Source organism: Patiria miniata, unplaced genomic scaffold (assembly GCF_015706575.1).
Source record: "Patiria miniata isolate m_02_andy unplaced genomic scaffold, ASM1570657v1 HiC_scaffold_10, whole genome shotgun sequence".
Classification (NCBI taxonomy): Eukaryota; Metazoa; Echinodermata; class Asteroidea; order Valvatida; family Asterinidae; genus Patiria; species Patiria miniata.
Window position 1 is genome coordinate 1,652,303 of NW_024037048.1, and position 17,533 is coordinate 1,669,835.

At 41.6% G+C, this 17,533-nt stretch overlaps 1 protein-coding gene across 2 annotated transcripts in view; it reads left to right on the forward strand.

Annotated features, from left to right (window-relative positions):
* Positions 1-17,275, forward strand: part of LOC119735008 — a 56,922-nt gene extending 39,647 nt beyond the window's left edge. For both annotated transcript variants that reach the window (XM_038208697.1, XM_038208689.1), the window contains exons 14-21: positions 1,430-1,558; positions 2,128-2,346; positions 3,493-3,704; positions 8,660-8,800; positions 9,183-9,415; positions 10,724-10,844; positions 15,595-15,683; positions 16,632-17,275. In XM_038208697.1, coding sequence (XP_038064625.1) covers positions 1,430-1,558; positions 2,128-2,346; positions 3,493-3,704; positions 8,660-8,800; positions 9,183-9,415; positions 10,724-10,844; positions 15,595-15,683; positions 16,632-16,897 — 1,410 coding nt within the window. In that variant the 3' untranslated portion in view covers positions 16,898-17,275. The remainder of the gene's footprint in view (positions 1-1,429; positions 1,559-2,127; positions 2,347-3,492; positions 3,705-8,659; positions 8,801-9,182; positions 9,416-10,723; positions 10,845-15,594; positions 15,684-16,631) is intronic.
* The last annotated feature ends 258 nt before the right edge of the window (positions 17,276-17,533 follow it).

The window sequence follows — 17,533 nt, forward strand, 5'->3', positions numbered from 1 at the left end:
ATGGGAATCTTTCTATTTTGAGGAACACCTCGGCGTACAATGATCGCCCATTGTGCCCACATACGGCAAATGGTTCATTGTGGGTAATTGGCCCAGGCCCAGTCAGACCTATATACAGACCCAGTTAATTGTGTTTGTACGACGTGCTTAGAGTAGAGAGCATTTTGATTTTTCCGCAATCGATCATTTGAAACTCAAAGTATCGATAAAGGCCGTGGTAACGTAAGTGCTATACCATTTTTTTTTTATCAAGTACCACTATTCGAGTACGAGTATTTTGTTTTATCGAGTACTGTTATTCAAGTACGAGTACTTTGACATTCGAGTACAAGTAGGAGTACGACTACTCCAAAAAAAGTACTCGAGTAGTACTCGAGTACGAGTACCGAGTACGAATACCACAACACTGTCTTTAGTACACACTAGATCACCCAATATTCTGTATGTTCCATTCATCCGCACATTAAATTCCCTGAAACACATTACATTTCTACAGGCCTCGTTTGTGGAATGGACTTGATCAGTCTATGGGCTCCGTGCACAAGTACCCCATCAACGGCCAGAAAAGGAGAGTTGGGGGAGACCTAGACTGGTTTCCAATCCATCCACTGCATATTTTGAATGTATCCAAAGTGATTTGAGGCAGGGATTGGTCTCGGAGACTATCACAAGCTTAATTTGAATGTATTTGCGCACCAACGGTGCCTGACGCTCACTTGAAAACACGTTGGCTATGACTTTTCCACATTCAGAAAGTCATGTGTACTTTGCGCACGAACCAGCACAGTACCGTACGCGCACCCTGTGTGTCCCTTCCATAGAGCTCACAAAAGAGGTAAAAATGTGCCCTCTTTTCTTGGCGCACGAAACCCATAAAACCTCGGTCTTCTGCAGGCCAATTTAACATAAATGCCTAATTCCCATTGGTCGAGAGCCCATCACGTGGCCGGTCTTAAATAAACGGATGATAAAGACATGGCTGGCTGGTCTTCAATGCTTTTCCAGTGTCACATGAAATTTGGGCTCCTGTGAAATCCAGTGCCTTTTACCGTTTTGTTGGTTGAACGTTCACAATCCCCACATAGGCATGCACAATACTACCAGTGAGTCAGTACATGTATTTCATAGTCCTAAATTCACAACCCACTCCCCACAGCTGCATCTGCGCATCATCGCGCAGTACGCACGTCAATCTCCATTTTTTGACTGAAAAGGTATGTGCTTGGTTGGTATTTAACACCATGTTTAAGACTGGTTGGAGTCTGGATGCTGATAATTACCCTCGACTTCCCCTCGGGTAATTATCAGTACTCCAGACTCCAACCAGCCTATAACCTAGTGTTTAACACCTCCCAAGCACATGTTTATTCCCTTATTGAAATTGAATCTCAGGTGGTGAATTTACTGTGCATTACTGGATTTGTTTCAGCAAATACTTGAAGCTTTTTCTAGTCAGCTTGAGAAGAATCCAAAGTGTGATGCTCAGGCTGCCCGCATGAAAGAGGCTGAAGGCTTCATTGATTTCTGCATTAACAGGTCTTGTGACTGCACTCTAGATGTAAGTTAATACCAGACTTGTCACATTAGCTGTTGAAACCAAATTTGTAGGCTTTGCTAGATAATGTTCTGCTTGATTTTATTTATTCACAAAGTTGGGTTGCCGTTTGCTCAGAATAACATTTTCAGCATAACTGCTACAAAGTAAGGCCCCCTCCCTACAAAAATATAGAATACTGCTTCCGGTTTCCCTACCTACCCTATTCTGACAACCCCTACCTTAATTTTTTTCTGGAAAAAACAAGGGGAAAAACACCAAAATACATCAATTTTTCCCTCTTTCATAAACCCTTGACTACATGCATACGTCTCTATATCACCGTACACAAACAAAATTCCCTACCTATCTATCTTATTTTTGAATGCCATGGAGTTGGAAGCAGAACTATTTTTTTTGACTAACCACAACCAACATAAAAATGGATTTTATTACATTCTCGTTCATTAGGTTAAGCACGTTTTTATAGAAACCTAGTTTTTCACAAATGCATTCTTTTTAGAATAAAAATCTGCTTTCTTGTAATTTCCATCATGTTTGTGATGCCGCTTTCATTGTATTTTCATCAACAGCTATTGCAGAGCTTTATGGAAACCAGAATCAACGGAAGTTCCTCGCAACCAGCGCCCCAACATACCCCATCCACCAATAGGGACTTTGCCAAATTTGTTTACGGGAAAAAGAATTTGCACAGGTTCAAGACTGTAGAGATGCGCTTGAAAAGTGTTCTGTATGTTGGCAAGGCAACGGTGGTGCTGCTGCTTCAGATGCGCAGATATGACGTATTATTGGTGAGTATGTTCTGATGTGAGTTCAAACCCTATTCCAGTCTCCATCTCCCTCTCCATCGGTGAAGTCGGCAAAATATCCTGTCGGATACATCAACGCTAACGTGCGCACTGCGTGTGGAAATAGACTACAATCCTTGCCAAATCTCGCTGGGCCCCCAATCCCCCGGCCCCCGCTCAATGTTGTCTCTCATTGTGCGGTGTGTGCTCCATCAGCTGGAGAGAACAACATTGAGCGGGGGAGTGGATGACCGTGGGAGGCTCAAAAAGTGTTTTTCTTTTTGCAAAAATTTTTTTGGGGGGACAGTTTATTTTGATGGTGGTGGTGCCATTTACACCCCTATTATACTACTCCAGTATAGGCCACATATACATATCACCATGGTCAAATCGTGGGACTTAAAAAAAATTGTCAACCTCTTGGGGGGAGGGGGGCTCAAGCCCCCCAGAGGCCCCCAGCCTTGGGTGCGTCACTGCAATCTTGAGATTGCAGGCTCAAGTCCGCTTCATGAAATTTCTTTGTTCAACTTAACAACTAATTTCTGACTGAATTTTCGGACTGACTGTTTAAACTTTTCCTGTAGTTTTGCAAAATTGACGTGCAACTTTACAGCCCATTGATGGTGGACTGTCACATTTAAGGATATGACATAATTTCTGTTTAGTTTTGTAAATGCTTAACAAATATTTTAAGAATCGTTAGTCATTTTACAAAGGCTGACGTGTGTCCATTATGCCTGCAGACCGATGTGATTGACATGATAAATCAACAGTGATTGACATAATAAATAGCGGGTACTTCATAAAACAAAGTTAAGTCAAAATTAACCATGTACACCTCGAATGTTATCAAGTAACTGCGGTGCAGGCTTCTTAGTTTTTGTAAATTAAATAGGTTTGAAAACATCTTGAATTATTTGTGCTATGTATGTTTAACTCTAATGATGATCGCATAGGTCCCTTCATTAGTTATCTTGTTGCACAAATATATACACTATAATATTAGTCATCCCGCGAGTGCGAGTGGAACACGGAAAAATGTTATGACGACTGATAATGGGTACTTGATACATGTAAAATCACTCTCTTGCTGTGAATTCACTCTGTTGCTTTGAAGGCACGTCATAGGTTTCAATGGTTTCATAACAGTTCCTAGACTGCTCTTCTGCAGCAAGTTTCAGTCGCCCCATCTTAAGAAAAAGTCAAGAGAAACGTACAACCTACTTGTATGGAGCAGGCAAGCCTAGCTGGGTAGTACCAAGTAAATGCCATTGCTGGAATGCTCCAAACCCGACAGCAGGTCTGCTCTTTACATTCACTGATAGTCGTGATGAACGAGATGACAGTCTAACACACTTTAAGTAAGTCAATCCTCCATTTAACCACAAAACTGAGTTGACTTATTTTTTTAACTAATTTTCAGCAAAATTAACCCATTAACCCTAACCTCCTAGCATAATTTACTAGGACCCATACCCAACTTGGCAAATTCGAACACCATATGGGAAACTGCACACACACATTTTTATGCCCCGCGGCGAAGCCAAAGGGGCATACTGTTTCCGCCTTGTCCTTCCGTGGGTGGGTGGGTGTGTTCCTGTATTGTATTACGCTCGAGGACAACAAAAGGAGCACAAAGGGGCCATTCATCCTCGAACGACGGTGCCTATTGTCCTCGAACCCCGGTTTGTGCACTAAGTCTATGGGAAAGGTTTAGATCAGGGAACAAAGGAAAACACAAAGCCAATCCTCGGAAGCATAGCAAACAAGTCAGGTGTGTTTACAAACACAAATGCCCCGCAACCGTGACTGTTCCCATGACATATAACACCACTCTTTTAACATCAACTTGCATGTACCTTGGTCACATGGAACGTTCATTGACAGCATTAGTGTTTTCTGTAGGTTTATATGAATTAATCCCTATGACGATGATCTCAGAATACATACAAGATTCCTATTGTTTTAGCCACTGTGACCTTGAACCTTGAACTTGCGACCCCCAATGCAATAGGCTTCTTCGGATTACCAAGAACAATTCACAAACCAAATTTGAAGTTCACATGTAAAGTATTTCTCAAGTTATCACACTGACAAAATTTCTTTTGTTTTAGCCACTGTGACCTTGACCCTTGACCTTGCGGCTCCAAATGCAATAGGCTTCTTAGGATTGCCAAGGACGATCCACAAACCAAATTGAAGTTCACATGTAAAGTATTTCTCAAGTTATCACGCTGACAAAATTTCTATTGTTTTAGCCACTGTGACCTTGACCCTGGACCTTTCGGCCCCAAATGCAATAGGCTTCTTAGGATTGCCAAGGACAATACCCAAACCAAATTTGAAATTCATATGTAAAGTATTTCTCCAGTTATCGCGCTGACAAAATTTCTTTTGTTTTAGCCTCTGTGACCTTGACCCTTGACCTTTTGGCCCCAAATGCAATAGGCTTCTTAGGATTACCAAGAACAATCCACAAACCAAATTTGAAGTTCATATGTTAAGTATTTCTTAAGTTATCGCGCTGACACGATTTATCCGGACACACACACACCCACCCATACTTGTTTCACATGACTAGTGTGGACTTTCCATTGCTTTCGTGTAGTTAAGAAAAACCAGTGAGAAAACTCATTTTTCTCAAACTGTGAAAACTCTTTCAACCCAATTTTTTTTCTATGATTCCCTTTAGTGTTTCTCTTCATTCTGCTACAGATAAACCTAACCCAAAAATGCCTCTAAACTGTTTTCCAGAAATGGGGAAACACTGTGTGGACGTGGGGTAAGTCCACACAACGTCGGTGCTACCTACATTATGTGGACGTCTTTTGTTCGGAAGTCCACACTGCGTATGTAAGACAAGCTCACCCACCCACACTTGTTTCACATGACTAGTGTGGACTTTCCATTGCTTTCGTGTAGTTAAGAAAAACCAGTGAAAAAACTCATTTTTCTCAAACTGTGAAAACTCTTTCAACCCAATTTTTTTTCTATGATTCCCTTTAGTGTTTCTCTTCATTCTGCTACAGATAAACCTAACCCAAAAATGCCTCTAAACCTGTTTTCCAGAAATGGGGAAACACTGTGTGGACGTGGGCAAGTCCACACAACGTCGGTGCTACCTACATTATGTGGACGTCTTTTGTTCGGAAGTCCACACTGCGTATGTAAGACAAACTCACCCACCCACACAGTCGTTTTTATGCCCCGCGGCGAAGCCGAAAGGGCATACTGTTTCCGCCTTGTCCTTCCGTGGGTGTGGTGGGTGGGTGTGTGTGTGGGTGGGGGTGTGTGTGTACAGGGGTGCTGGAATTTACTACCTTACGGAGACATGAACACAATAGGGAACAAAAGATTGTATACGTCTCCAGAAGAACATTTCTATAGATGAATACGTCTCCACAAGAATTTCACGAAATAGATATATGGATTTTACTCAAAAACTAGGAATTTCCAAGGTAGGTTGATCCGTCGCAAATGGAAGAGTTTTAGAAAAGGGATATTTAGTCCAAATTTCAGCCCAGGAAATTAATTCTGGTTAAAATAAGAGCATTTTGAAACTTCAATTTCACACTCGAAAACTTTACTACACGAGAACAAAGAAATGTCTCCACAGGAATACAAATTCCAGAATGTGTGTGTGTGTGTGTGTGGGTGGGCTCTTGTAGGAGCACAAAGTGGCCTTTGATCCTCGGACGACGGTGCCTATTGTTAAAACCGGTCCTCTATCGTACGGTTATGTGCTTAGTCTATGGGAAAGTGTTATATTAGAGGGACAAAGGGAAACACAATAGGTTGTCCTCAGGCGTATAGTAAAACACGACTGTGGGTGGGTGTGAGTTTGTCTTACATTCTCTATGTGGACTTGTGAACAAGAGATGTCCACATAATGCAGGTTGTGTTAACGTTGTGTGGACTAAGCCGTGTCCACATAAGGTTTTGCCCTTTCTGGAAAACAGGTTTAGAGGCATTTTTGGGTTAGGTTTATCTGTAGCAGAATGAAGAGAAACACTATAGGGAATCATAGAAAAAAAATTGGGTTAAAAGAGTTTTCACAGTTTAAGTAAAGTTATTTTTTGTACCGAGTTTTCTTAACTACACGAAAACAAAGGAATGTCCACACAAGGTATGTAACGTAAACGTGGGTGGGTGTGTGTGTGTGTCCGGATAAATCGTGTCAGCGCGATAACTTGAGAAATACTTAACATATGAACTTCAAATTTGGTTTGTGGATTGTTCTTGGTAATCCTAAGAAGCCTATTGCATTTGGGGCCAAAAGGTCAAGGATCAAGTTCACAGTGGCTAAAACAATAGAAATCTTGTCAGTGCGATAACTTGAGAAATACTTTACATGTGAACTTCAAATTTGGTTTGTGGATTGTTCTTGGTAATTCTAAGAAGCCTATTGCATTTGGGGCCAAAAGGTCAAGGGTCAAGTTCACAGTGGCTAAAACAATAGAAATCTTGTCAGCGCGATAACTTGAGAAATACTTAACATATGAACTTCAAATTTGGTTTGTGGATTGTTTTTGGTAATCCTAAGAAGCCTATTGCATTGGGGCCAAAAGGTCAAGGGTCAAGTTCACAGTGGCTAAAACATTAGAAATCTTGTCAGAGCGATAACTTGAGAAATACTTTACATGTGAACTTCAAATTTGGTTTGTGGATTGTTTTTGGTAATCCTAAGAAGCCTATTGCATTGGGGCCAAAAGGTCAAGGGTCAAGTTCACAGTGGCTAAAACATTAGAAATCTTGTCAGAGCGATAACTTGAGAAATACTTTACATGTGAACTTCAAATTTGGTTTGCGGATTGTTCTTGGTAATCCTAAGAAGCCTATTGCATTGAAGGCCGAAAGGTCAAGGGTCAAGGTCACAGTGGATTAAACAAAAGAAATTTTCTTAGCGCAATAACTTAAAAACTACTTTACATGTGAACTTCAATTTGGTTTGTGGATTGTTCTTGGTAATCCTAAGAAGCCTATTGCATTGGGAACCAAAAGGTCAAGGGTCAAGGTCACAGTGGCTAAAACAAAAGAATTTTTGTCAGCGCGATAACTTGAGAAATACTTTATATGTGAACTTTCAAATTTGGTTTGTGGATTGTTCTTGGTAATCCTAAGAAGCCTATTGCATTGGGGCCCGAAATGTCGAGGGTCAAGGTCACAGTGTCTAAAACAATAGAAATCTTGTATTTATTTTGAGATCATAGGGATTAATTCATATAAAACCTACAGAAAACACTAATGATGTCAATGAACGTTCCATGTGACCCAAGTACATGTAAGTTGACGTTAAAAGAGTGGCGCTATGTCATGGGAGCAGTCACGGTTGCGGGGCATTTGTGTTTGTAAACACACCTGACTTGTTTACTTTGATTCTGGAGATGTGCCAAACCCAATGTACACGACTGTCGGTTTAGGGGTACTGTACCCATCCTGACAGATTCCAATAAAAGATGCCGTTGGGCTTTGATGGGTTGGGCTTTGATACTTCATGGAGGTTATAGGGTTAAGGGCCCTGTACGTGCCCTGAAGTACCCTGCCTGTTACTTCTTTTAAGTAGGTAAATGATACTTCACGCGGATGTGATTCACATTTGACAACATGAAACATTTGCTGCCAATTTAACCGGGGTAAATGGGTTAACTTACATTAGCGTTGCAGATTCGTGCTTGCCCAATTCGCTCGGTATCCATCAGCCATTTTGTTGCCCCCAAACTGTCCCTACACTCTTCTGATTTTACGGATTCGTCGATGAGTGTAATCCAGGGGCAAGTGGACTAAAGGTAATATACAACATTTGCAAACATAACAAAATATATATATATATATATAAAAATTATTATGAAATACCTTACTTGGTGTAAGTGAATAACATCCTGTTAAATCATGGCACCCAGTGTGCTGTCATTTTCAAGAAAAGTGGAATTTTGCATCAGTGTCCAACGATGTTTGGCAATCCAGCTAGTCTCATGGTTCCCTGAACTGACAATTCCCAGACTTCGGTAAATTGCTCTGTTTTGTCTGAAGTAGGGTCAGGGAACCAGACTACGAGAACAGCTTTTCTTTCTTGGTTTTTCCAGCATCTATGAACACAAAACTTGAAACAGGTCGGTGTAACAATATTTCCTATAAATTAATTACCCCCCTATCCGTCCAGTTCTGAAAAATTACAGCAATAGCAAATGTTGAACATGTACCTTTAACAGAAAAAGTGACTTAGCATTATTCAAACCTGTGACCAATGCAATACTTTATCAGCTCCGACTACAATATGAAACGATTCAATGACCATTTTATTCCTTATCTTTTTAAGGATGCATGTATTCGATGAGAGCGGTGATGTCATCAGCTTCAAGACTTTTGAGAAAAGAAAGGAGCAAGATGTCAGCAAGGCGCGATATTTTACATCATGTGAAGGACCCAAAATTATTGGCACTAACAAAATCAGAACAAAGTAAGAACTTATTAATTCTTGTTATTCTTTACGCCAAATTCCTTATTTGTGTTCCTTAAGATTAATAAAATCCTAAATGTAGTGCTCGGTGTAAACCAAGCCATCCAACTGTTCTTACATGTATGAAGCTAAATTGGCCTCAAGATATATCAATATCCAAAATCTTCTGAATTATTTTCAAACTCTCTGAAGTGACATCAGGGGTCAAGTTTCAGGCTCTATAGACACGGTTTACATGTATGAACATTGTTGTTTATGGGACACACCATGCGGGCTAGTGAAATTAACTGCAGGCTAGTGAAGAGTCTGTTTTAGTAGCCCTGCTGGCTAGTCAGCAAAAAAGTTATGGTCAAACCCTGGATAAATATTATATTTTCTTTAGGGTCACAGTGTGTGACTATGAGACACAGGAAGAGAAGTGGTCAGCCGAGTTTGCCAGAATAGAGAAAGTGGCAGTGGCCCAGAGCACCGTCTACATCTCAACAATAGAGGGCGTTTACGCTCTGGCTATCAACTCGCTGGAGCCTCTCGTGATCGTTCACCTCAATTCCAGTGATTTTGTCGCACCTTCCAATGACAACGGACTGCTCTTGTATCTGCCTATTGCAAGTGCAAGTGAGTCAATACCGTAAAGGCCGGAATATTTATGTTGCTAAAAAATGTATTGTGGGGAGTGTGGTTTCATGGTTAAGGTTCATGACTCAAGTACGTAGTTTGTAATTTGTCATGGCTAGAGAGTGTGTTTGGGGGATGGGGGGGGGGGAATGTGGCCAACCACATACTTCTAGTGACTCATGATCAGAAGGTCAGGGGTTCAAATCCAGCCGCTGGCCATATGGCATGTTCTTGGGTAAGCGACATCACCCCCACTTGCCTCTCTCAACCCAGAAGTGTAAATGGGTAACGGCATTAGCTGGGGAGTAACCTGCGATGGAAGAGCATCCAATCCAGGGGGAGTAGAAATATTCTTAGATGTTTCCTGTCACTGAAACCGGAGATAAACCCCAGCCTGATGGTCCACATTGGCTCAGGACAGACTTTATTACTTTACTCAGAAATGTATTCTCAAGTATTCCTTTCCCACTCCCGCTCTTGAAAGCCATTATCAAGGTAAAAAAAAACAACCAGAAGTACTTTTGGCTAAAAAAAAGTCTCTGGTTTCTGGTCTGTGTGCGCATCACCGTAGCCATGCGCGTCGGCAAAATTATAATTTTTTTTTTAATGTAAGATGACGTCTCAAAACCGCCAAACTCACTGATTTGACTAAAATCTTGCTGCTGCGCAATTTTAACGTGTTTTTAGAGGGGGTATGATCGAGTATAAGCTATATGTGGCCTCTCTGGGCTCCCATATATTTTGCATTCATTTAGTTGGCACCATTTGCAGACGGTGTTGCAATTATGTAATTGTGCATCTGGAAGCGAGACTGAGGGAGCAATGATTGTGTATCTGGAATGTGTAAACACTTTTTAATTAGTGCAATATGTAAGGGAGCAGACTAATGACTGGCCTGGCAGCACATGCATGATGTTGATGTCGTCGTATGATCTGACATTACCGTTTTCTCTGATTTTTGTCTTGACCATCCAAATTTCCCGAAGAATGATGTGTTGGTCCAGATAGTAAGTGGGTGCAGAATTCTCAAGCCTTATGGCCTTACTGAAGTCACCTCAAGCCCCACCCTGAAGGATATTTTTGAGAGTCGGCCGACATTTGAAGAAAAAAAAAGTAGGGGAAAAAAAATGCGTCGCCGCACCACTTTTTGGGCAAGATCCATACCAGAAACCGAAGACTTTGGGGGGGGGGGGCCCTTAGACTCATTTTGTGAGATGCTAGCTTTCTCTATTTTCCTGAGTATGTTAAATTCCAGTTTGGGATAGGATATTTACGCATTTGATTTTTCATATTTTTTTGCCTTTTTAGAGTCTCTGAAGGTGTTGGGCACAAACGAGGTAATAGCAAAGAGCGACGGAACTGAGCAGTACAGGGGAACTTTCCTTGGCATGGAGAACCATGTACTTCTTGTGCGACGTCGCAAAATGGAGTATGTTAGAAAACTACTTGTCTCTTGTTGCGCAAATGTATAAACTATAATATTAGTTATCCCGCGAGCGCAAGTGGAACATGGAATATTGTAGCCCATCTGTGTCCCACTTCGGCCCGGGTGGTACACATACGCACAAGCGCGAGCGTACTAAGGAATTTATCTTCATGCAAAAAACACTCAAACATGCACACAATTTTTTTCAGCCGTTATCCTATTACGCGTGGGTGTTTCTATGGAATGTGCAGTATGGACCGTAGCTGTGCTACAGTGTATGTAGCACGGCATGTTGCCATTGATCAACCAATCAGGATCGAGGATTCAAGTTTCATCATCCTTCGGCCGCAGCCGAGATGCTTTTGACAATGTCGTGCCAAGTGTCTCTGTCTGCCATGGCGTTACTTAGGTCTTCAAACAGTAGTCCTGTATCCCTTGCAATCACATCTGGAAAAGTCTTTCGTCGTCTGCCCCTGCGTGCATTTGGTAGACGCCAGATAATAAGGTCGGAAATGATTTGTTCCTTTGCACGGTGGCAGTGGCCAGCGAAGCGTGCTCTTTTCATTGCAATGATTGAGGAGAAGATAGGTGGAATGTTTCCATAGATCTGTTCCTTTGTGGGGTGATCCTTCCAGCTCAGATATTGAACTCTCATTAGAAGTCTGGTGTAGGTGCCATCTAGGCGCTTTTCAAGGTCTGTCTTCATCCGAACCATAAAGCAGGATGATTTCAATGCATGCATGAAAGAGAGTTTTGTATTTGTAAGGGTCAAGCATTCCCCTTACGTGCTAGGAAGTCCTTCTAGCTATCTGCTACAAGCGACCCAAGGTATTTGAAGTTATTGACTTCTTAGAGTGAAGACCCGTTTGAGGTAGTAATATGCTGGTGGTTGTCTGGTTCATAGAATGTCATTTACTCTGTTTTCTTGGCGTTAAGTGTTAGGCCAACCTTAAATGCGGCAGACTTGAGGGATGTTAACAGATCTTGTGCATTTGCAATGAGGTCCGCAGTGATGGCCAAGTCGTCGGCATAATCACGGTCCGTGCCTGCTTGGATGGCGCCTGGAGGATTGAGACTAGATGGTCAGGCCCTTGAAGTTAAGGAGGTCAAGCGATTGTTTCAGTACTAATCTACTGCCATTGCGAACAAAAATGGTGCAAGAGTATCTCCTTGAAGGATTCCTATGTTGGTCTCAAAGTCCTGGGTTGGCCCATCAGGTGTGAGAGCAAAGCAGGAGGGATGATCATACATGGTGGCGATAACATTGACAAATGGATCTGGGATGCCATATGGAGATAGTATGTGCAGCATCACGCTTCCTTAATGTTATCGAAGACCTTGGAGAAGTTGATAAATACAATGGTTGCCCTTCTCTCTGCTATTCTTATTTCCTCGATGATTCTCCTCAAAGCCAGTTGTAAGAATACGACTGCCAAAAGATGGGGCTGTAGTTTTCAATTTCTTTTCTTTCTACAAATTTATTTTATTTACAATGTCTCATACAAGCATAAAACTTTCAAGTGAAATAATCATTTAAGTTTTAACACCAACCATAAGACCATAGGCATAAAAACTAATAAGAAAAAGTAATCAATCTTGTTATCAAAATTATCAGGCTTCTTGCCAATCAAAATGTATGATGCTTTCGACTAATTAACAAATCGGAAAGTTCTATAAAACTGATGTGGTACGTCCCTCAATGTTGTCCGGCTCCCAATGTTTGAGTTGGTCACTTGAGTCAGATGTCCCCCAGCTTGGTTGCAGGTTTTAGGATGGACCGACTTTCTCTGCTGCTTGTGACCATCAACAGGTAGGAGATGAGGGTAGCAAGATTATCTTTGCGGCATTTATGGTGGCCATCTATTAAAGAAAGATCCAAAACCTTACAAGTACTGGATCCTCTGTTCTTTTAAATTATAGCAGGTAATATGGTACGTTAAGTCCTAAATTTTTAAAGTATTCACTTCTAAAACATTTTTTTTACACTCTTCAAATCCTTTAAAGTAAACAGGCGAGCCCTTCAAAGTTGAGGTGCCTTTTAAGTCATTAAATTCAAAACTATAAATTGATAACTTGTTCTTAACTTTCATATAAAGAGATCTTGAACAGCATCTTGCCTAAGTTCATTAATTATACAGACTTTCAATCAACAATACTTAAAGTATAAACATTTACGAATCTCTTCTAGACGTAATGCTTGGACTTGGGTTGAGTTCTGCTCCACTCCCAGCCTATCTTGACAAACAAACCTCTGTACTCGGGCAACTTCTCAGTCTTCTCAGCCCTGCTTTGACTAAGACTACATGTATGTACATTTGCTCATACTCTTTTTTGACACCTGATATTGTGTCAACTGTGGCAAAAGTGCCTTTTGGTTTGGGTCTTTGGCCAATAAAGTTGAAGTTTTGGTGGAGCTCACTATAACCTGTTTTCTGGACGGAAGCATCTGGCTTTCTGCTCTCACACTAGCACTGTTACTTTACACATCACTTTTCTTTTCACACTTCACTCTAACATGCTAAAATTAACTTTAAACAAGAGTGGGAGTTTTCTACCATACCTACAAACAAAAGAAAAGACTCGAACACAGGTTCATCTTCCATTCTGGTTTATTATTAAACAAATCTGGGGTGACTGTTATCCAAGGGAAGGTGAGACAAACTTTTCCCCAGACTCCCAACTCTTACCTAACTGTACACAATAGTTCCTTACATTTGAAAAGACACCCTGATATTAACAATAGACCTATTTAGCGAAACTTGGGGCAATGTTCAATGGAAAATCAGTAAAGAAGATTCATGGACTGATCAACTTATCTGTAGGGGATAACTACACAAACTTTTTACTGTGAGGGATAGGATCATTACATAAAAAGGGGGTGGGGGGGGGGGGTTAAAACAATAATAAAAAAACAAACTTCTTCTTACACCAGTATTTGCGATAGAGTTGATCTTCCTTTACGGAAGCCATTTTGATTAGGTAGGAGGATTGGCTCTTTTTGCTTCGTGAGTCGGTTCAGGAGGAGTGAGTTGTATATCGTTGAAGCAATCACAGTAAGTGTGATGCCTCTATAGTTTTCAGCCTTGTGAAGGTCTCCTTTCTCCGGGATAGGAACAATGAATGATTTAGAGAAGCTTTGAGGCTTGTTCCCCTTGAGTGTTTCGTTGCAGAAATATAGGAGTTCTTCACGGAATCTTGGGTGTTTACAGATAATTGCTGAAATGAAGTCTAGTCCTGGTATTTTGAGGCAGTCGACTTTAGCAAGGCATTCTCTAAGTTCGTGTTGAGTAAACGGGCTGGAGCTGATAGGGAGCGTTTTTGAGACTTTCTGATTGAAGAATGGGTCGGTCAAATTGACTTCCTCTGGTTCAGGACTACTAAGAAGGGTGTTGAAATGCTCGTACCAAGATTGGAGCCATTCAGCATTGCTTTCACCCTTAAGACGCATAGTGGAGTTGCTTTCTTGTTGGTGATTTCTCGAAGCACATCCCAAGCTTCAGCATGCCTGTTTTCAGCGTGTGCATCCTGGATCTCTGTGCATTTTTTCAAGCATTTCTGTGTATGCCTTGTCCAGTTGTCTACATGTATTTCTCGTGGAGCGAGAGCGGTTTGCTTCAGCAGCCTTTTGGAGGTCCTTTCTGGCCTTGATAATGTTATCTGTGTTGCCCAGTTTGAAACTCCTTCTCTTGCGTTTTGGGAGGATTTTCAGAGCAATCTCCCTGTTGGCAACTGTGAGAGTGTCATAAGAGGTGTTTGCGTTGATTTCGTCTTCTGGGAGTTCATCCATTAGAGAAGAATAATGGTTATGACTGTAACTGCATAATTTTTCCTGAATTTTTCATCTGCAGATACCTTCTTCCAGTCAATATTCCTCATTGGGTCCTTAGTTGGGCGTTTACTCTGCTGATTTGGCATTCGCAGGAAACACTGTGATCAGAACCAACACTTTCAAAGGAGTTAAAAGCAGTGCAATCTTTAATACTGTTTCTCCACTTTCCCCTTGTAAGGATATAGTCAAGTTGACCACGTGTTCCATTTGGACACGTGAAGGTCCATAACCTGTTGTGACGTTTCTGGAAACGTGTGTTTGTTGCAAAAATGCTGAAGTTATCCATAAAGTCAATCATGAGCTGACCGTTTCCGTTGGTTTTAGAGCTATAGGTGAAGAGAGCTTCATCCGGACCAACTTTTGCATTGAAGTCACCTGCGATAAAGAGCATGTGATGAGCAGGGATGGCAGAGGTGGGGAGGAGAGGATCCGATAGAAGTGATTGATGTCTTCTTCAGGAGATACGTTAGTTGGGCTGTAGCAACAGATTATGGTGGTACGTGGATTCCCTTCCAGTGTTATCACGGTGATGCGGTCATCAATCTCTTCTATATTGATGCAGGAGCTTAGGGCTCTGGGGGAGACAGGATACGACTCCGCCCATGGCTGCATTTTGTCTATTCTTTGTGGCAGATGCTGTCACGAGGGAATGACTGCCAATAAATTCAGTTATCAGTTGCTCATTGTGGAGGATTCTGTGTTCTTGTATCAATGTGGTGCTGTTCTGCACAGAGGGCAAGTTCACCTTTCCTGGAGGCAGGGATCGCTTCTCAAAAGTGAGGGGGACATACCTGGATCAGAACTAATGAGTGTGAAGCCCTTACAGTTTTTTTTCTTACTATTCTTTTAATGCTTTTATTTCTTATCACATGACCGTAATGTAAAACAGCCTTTGAGCTGGTTACTTTTCTGTCTTTCATACAGAGAGGGCGAAGAGACACCCAATGTCTTGGAAGTAAAGGATGTCATGGTGCCAGGAAAGCCAGTGGAACTGTGCTATCTTAGCGAAACGGGTAAATATGAAAAGCCTATGGTATTTTCTGTGGAAAGCTTATAAATTGTCTGGTCAGGGTTTTTTTAAGATCCATAACTTCATGTTTAGAAATCAAGACCACTCAACTACTCAACGAGAGTGTCATATAAGTTGAAAGATTGCGGGCAGCACCATGTGGAAAGTAATATCTTCTTGGAAGAAGTGTGGTTCTAAAAAGAACCAGTTGGTTGACTGTTGGACAGTGTGCTCTGTCCATCCTCGGGAGGGTGAGTGGTTGGCTGTGGATGATGCTGGAAGCCTTAAGGCTGTGGGTGTGCAGTGGGGTGTGACTGCTGGATGCTTGTGCGCTGGGGTGTGTGGGATGCAGGATGCCGGATCATCCGCAGACCATCACTCACCTTCCTAAGAACTGACAGAGCTCGCTGTTGGAAAGTCAAGTTCTACACTCAACCTACTGTTGTCTTTTTCAGAACCACACTTCTTCCAAGACAAGGTTGCTTTCCACATGGTGTTAACCCCCTGCAATCTTTCTACTTTACGTCATTTACTATGCAAAACATCAAGTCATATGTACAGAGTGTCATTAATCAAGACGCCTGAAAGAGAGATCATGCTTTTGAATCGTCCCCTTTAAGTGTAATCTGTACCGAAAAAACCTGTGGTGCTTGTGCACTGACTCGATTGGTACACCCTAAAATAACTTTGTTCACTGTCTAGGCCTGGCGGCTCTGTCGTCAGGTCTGGTGGATTGAGATATCTGAACTATAGTAAGCATAAGGTTGCGGGTTTCGAGTCCCCTCCAACTGAGCCGAATATAAAGTGTTTATAAAATTACATCAGTGATGGGCAAACCAAATGGTACGCAAGGTTCGTGTCCTCTGGTAAAAATATCTTTTAAGTCATTGATTTTGGTTTCTGTTTGGTTTCTTTCTTTTTTAAAATCTGTATGCATCCTTTACATTCACAGCTGGCTTCGTAGTTTCTGCTACTATCTTCAGTGACGAGACCCAGGCTTACTACAGAGAGAATCTCTACTGGTTTGACATGGCCGGCAACATCATCGCCACCCATCCATTCATCGGTCGGGGTCGTCACGAATTCCTACCGGTCTACCTCCGAGGCCCAAAGGATGATGGGAAGGCCGATAACAAAGACAAGGATTTGTACTTGTATTTCGCAGATGGCCTCGGAGCGCTGTGTTGCATCAAGTTAGATATTCATGAGTATCGCTGAAAGCTTCCGGATTCACGGAGATTCATTTTCTTGATTTCGGAGAACTTTACTATGAATTTTTGTGTTGGAAATGAGAGTAAATTCAATACGGTGCTGAAGTTTTAAAGTCACTCAGAGTTCAACTGTTACCATAACCATGTGCACGGGTTCATGAACACTGTGTAAACACAACATTTCCCTATGGGGGTAGTAAATATTTTTTAACAATATTTCTAAAACCTGTGTATGATCAGCTGTCTAGAAGGGTCTATTTTTAAGCTCTGGCAACAGAGCTTCTACAAGTCAGTCGGGTGTGGGTCGGTCGGTTGGTCCCCCCCAAAAAAAATTTGACCAAAAACAAACCCCCCTAACTCACCCATAAAACTGTAAGTACCAAATGGTAACTGTCAAAAAAAAGCAAACAAAATACATTAAATACTTGACAAAAATTGTTTGCAACAATTTGTGACATTATAAGATGGAATTTTTGCGTCGGGGTGATATAAATCAAATTAGGTTTTGCCCTTCACCGACGTTTTTTAAACACTGTATACTCAGTGTGTTACCTCCCGAGTGAAAGTTGGAAAAAATCACTCGGGTGGGACTCGAACCCACGACCTCCTGCTTTCTAGTGCAGATGTCTTACCACTCGACCAC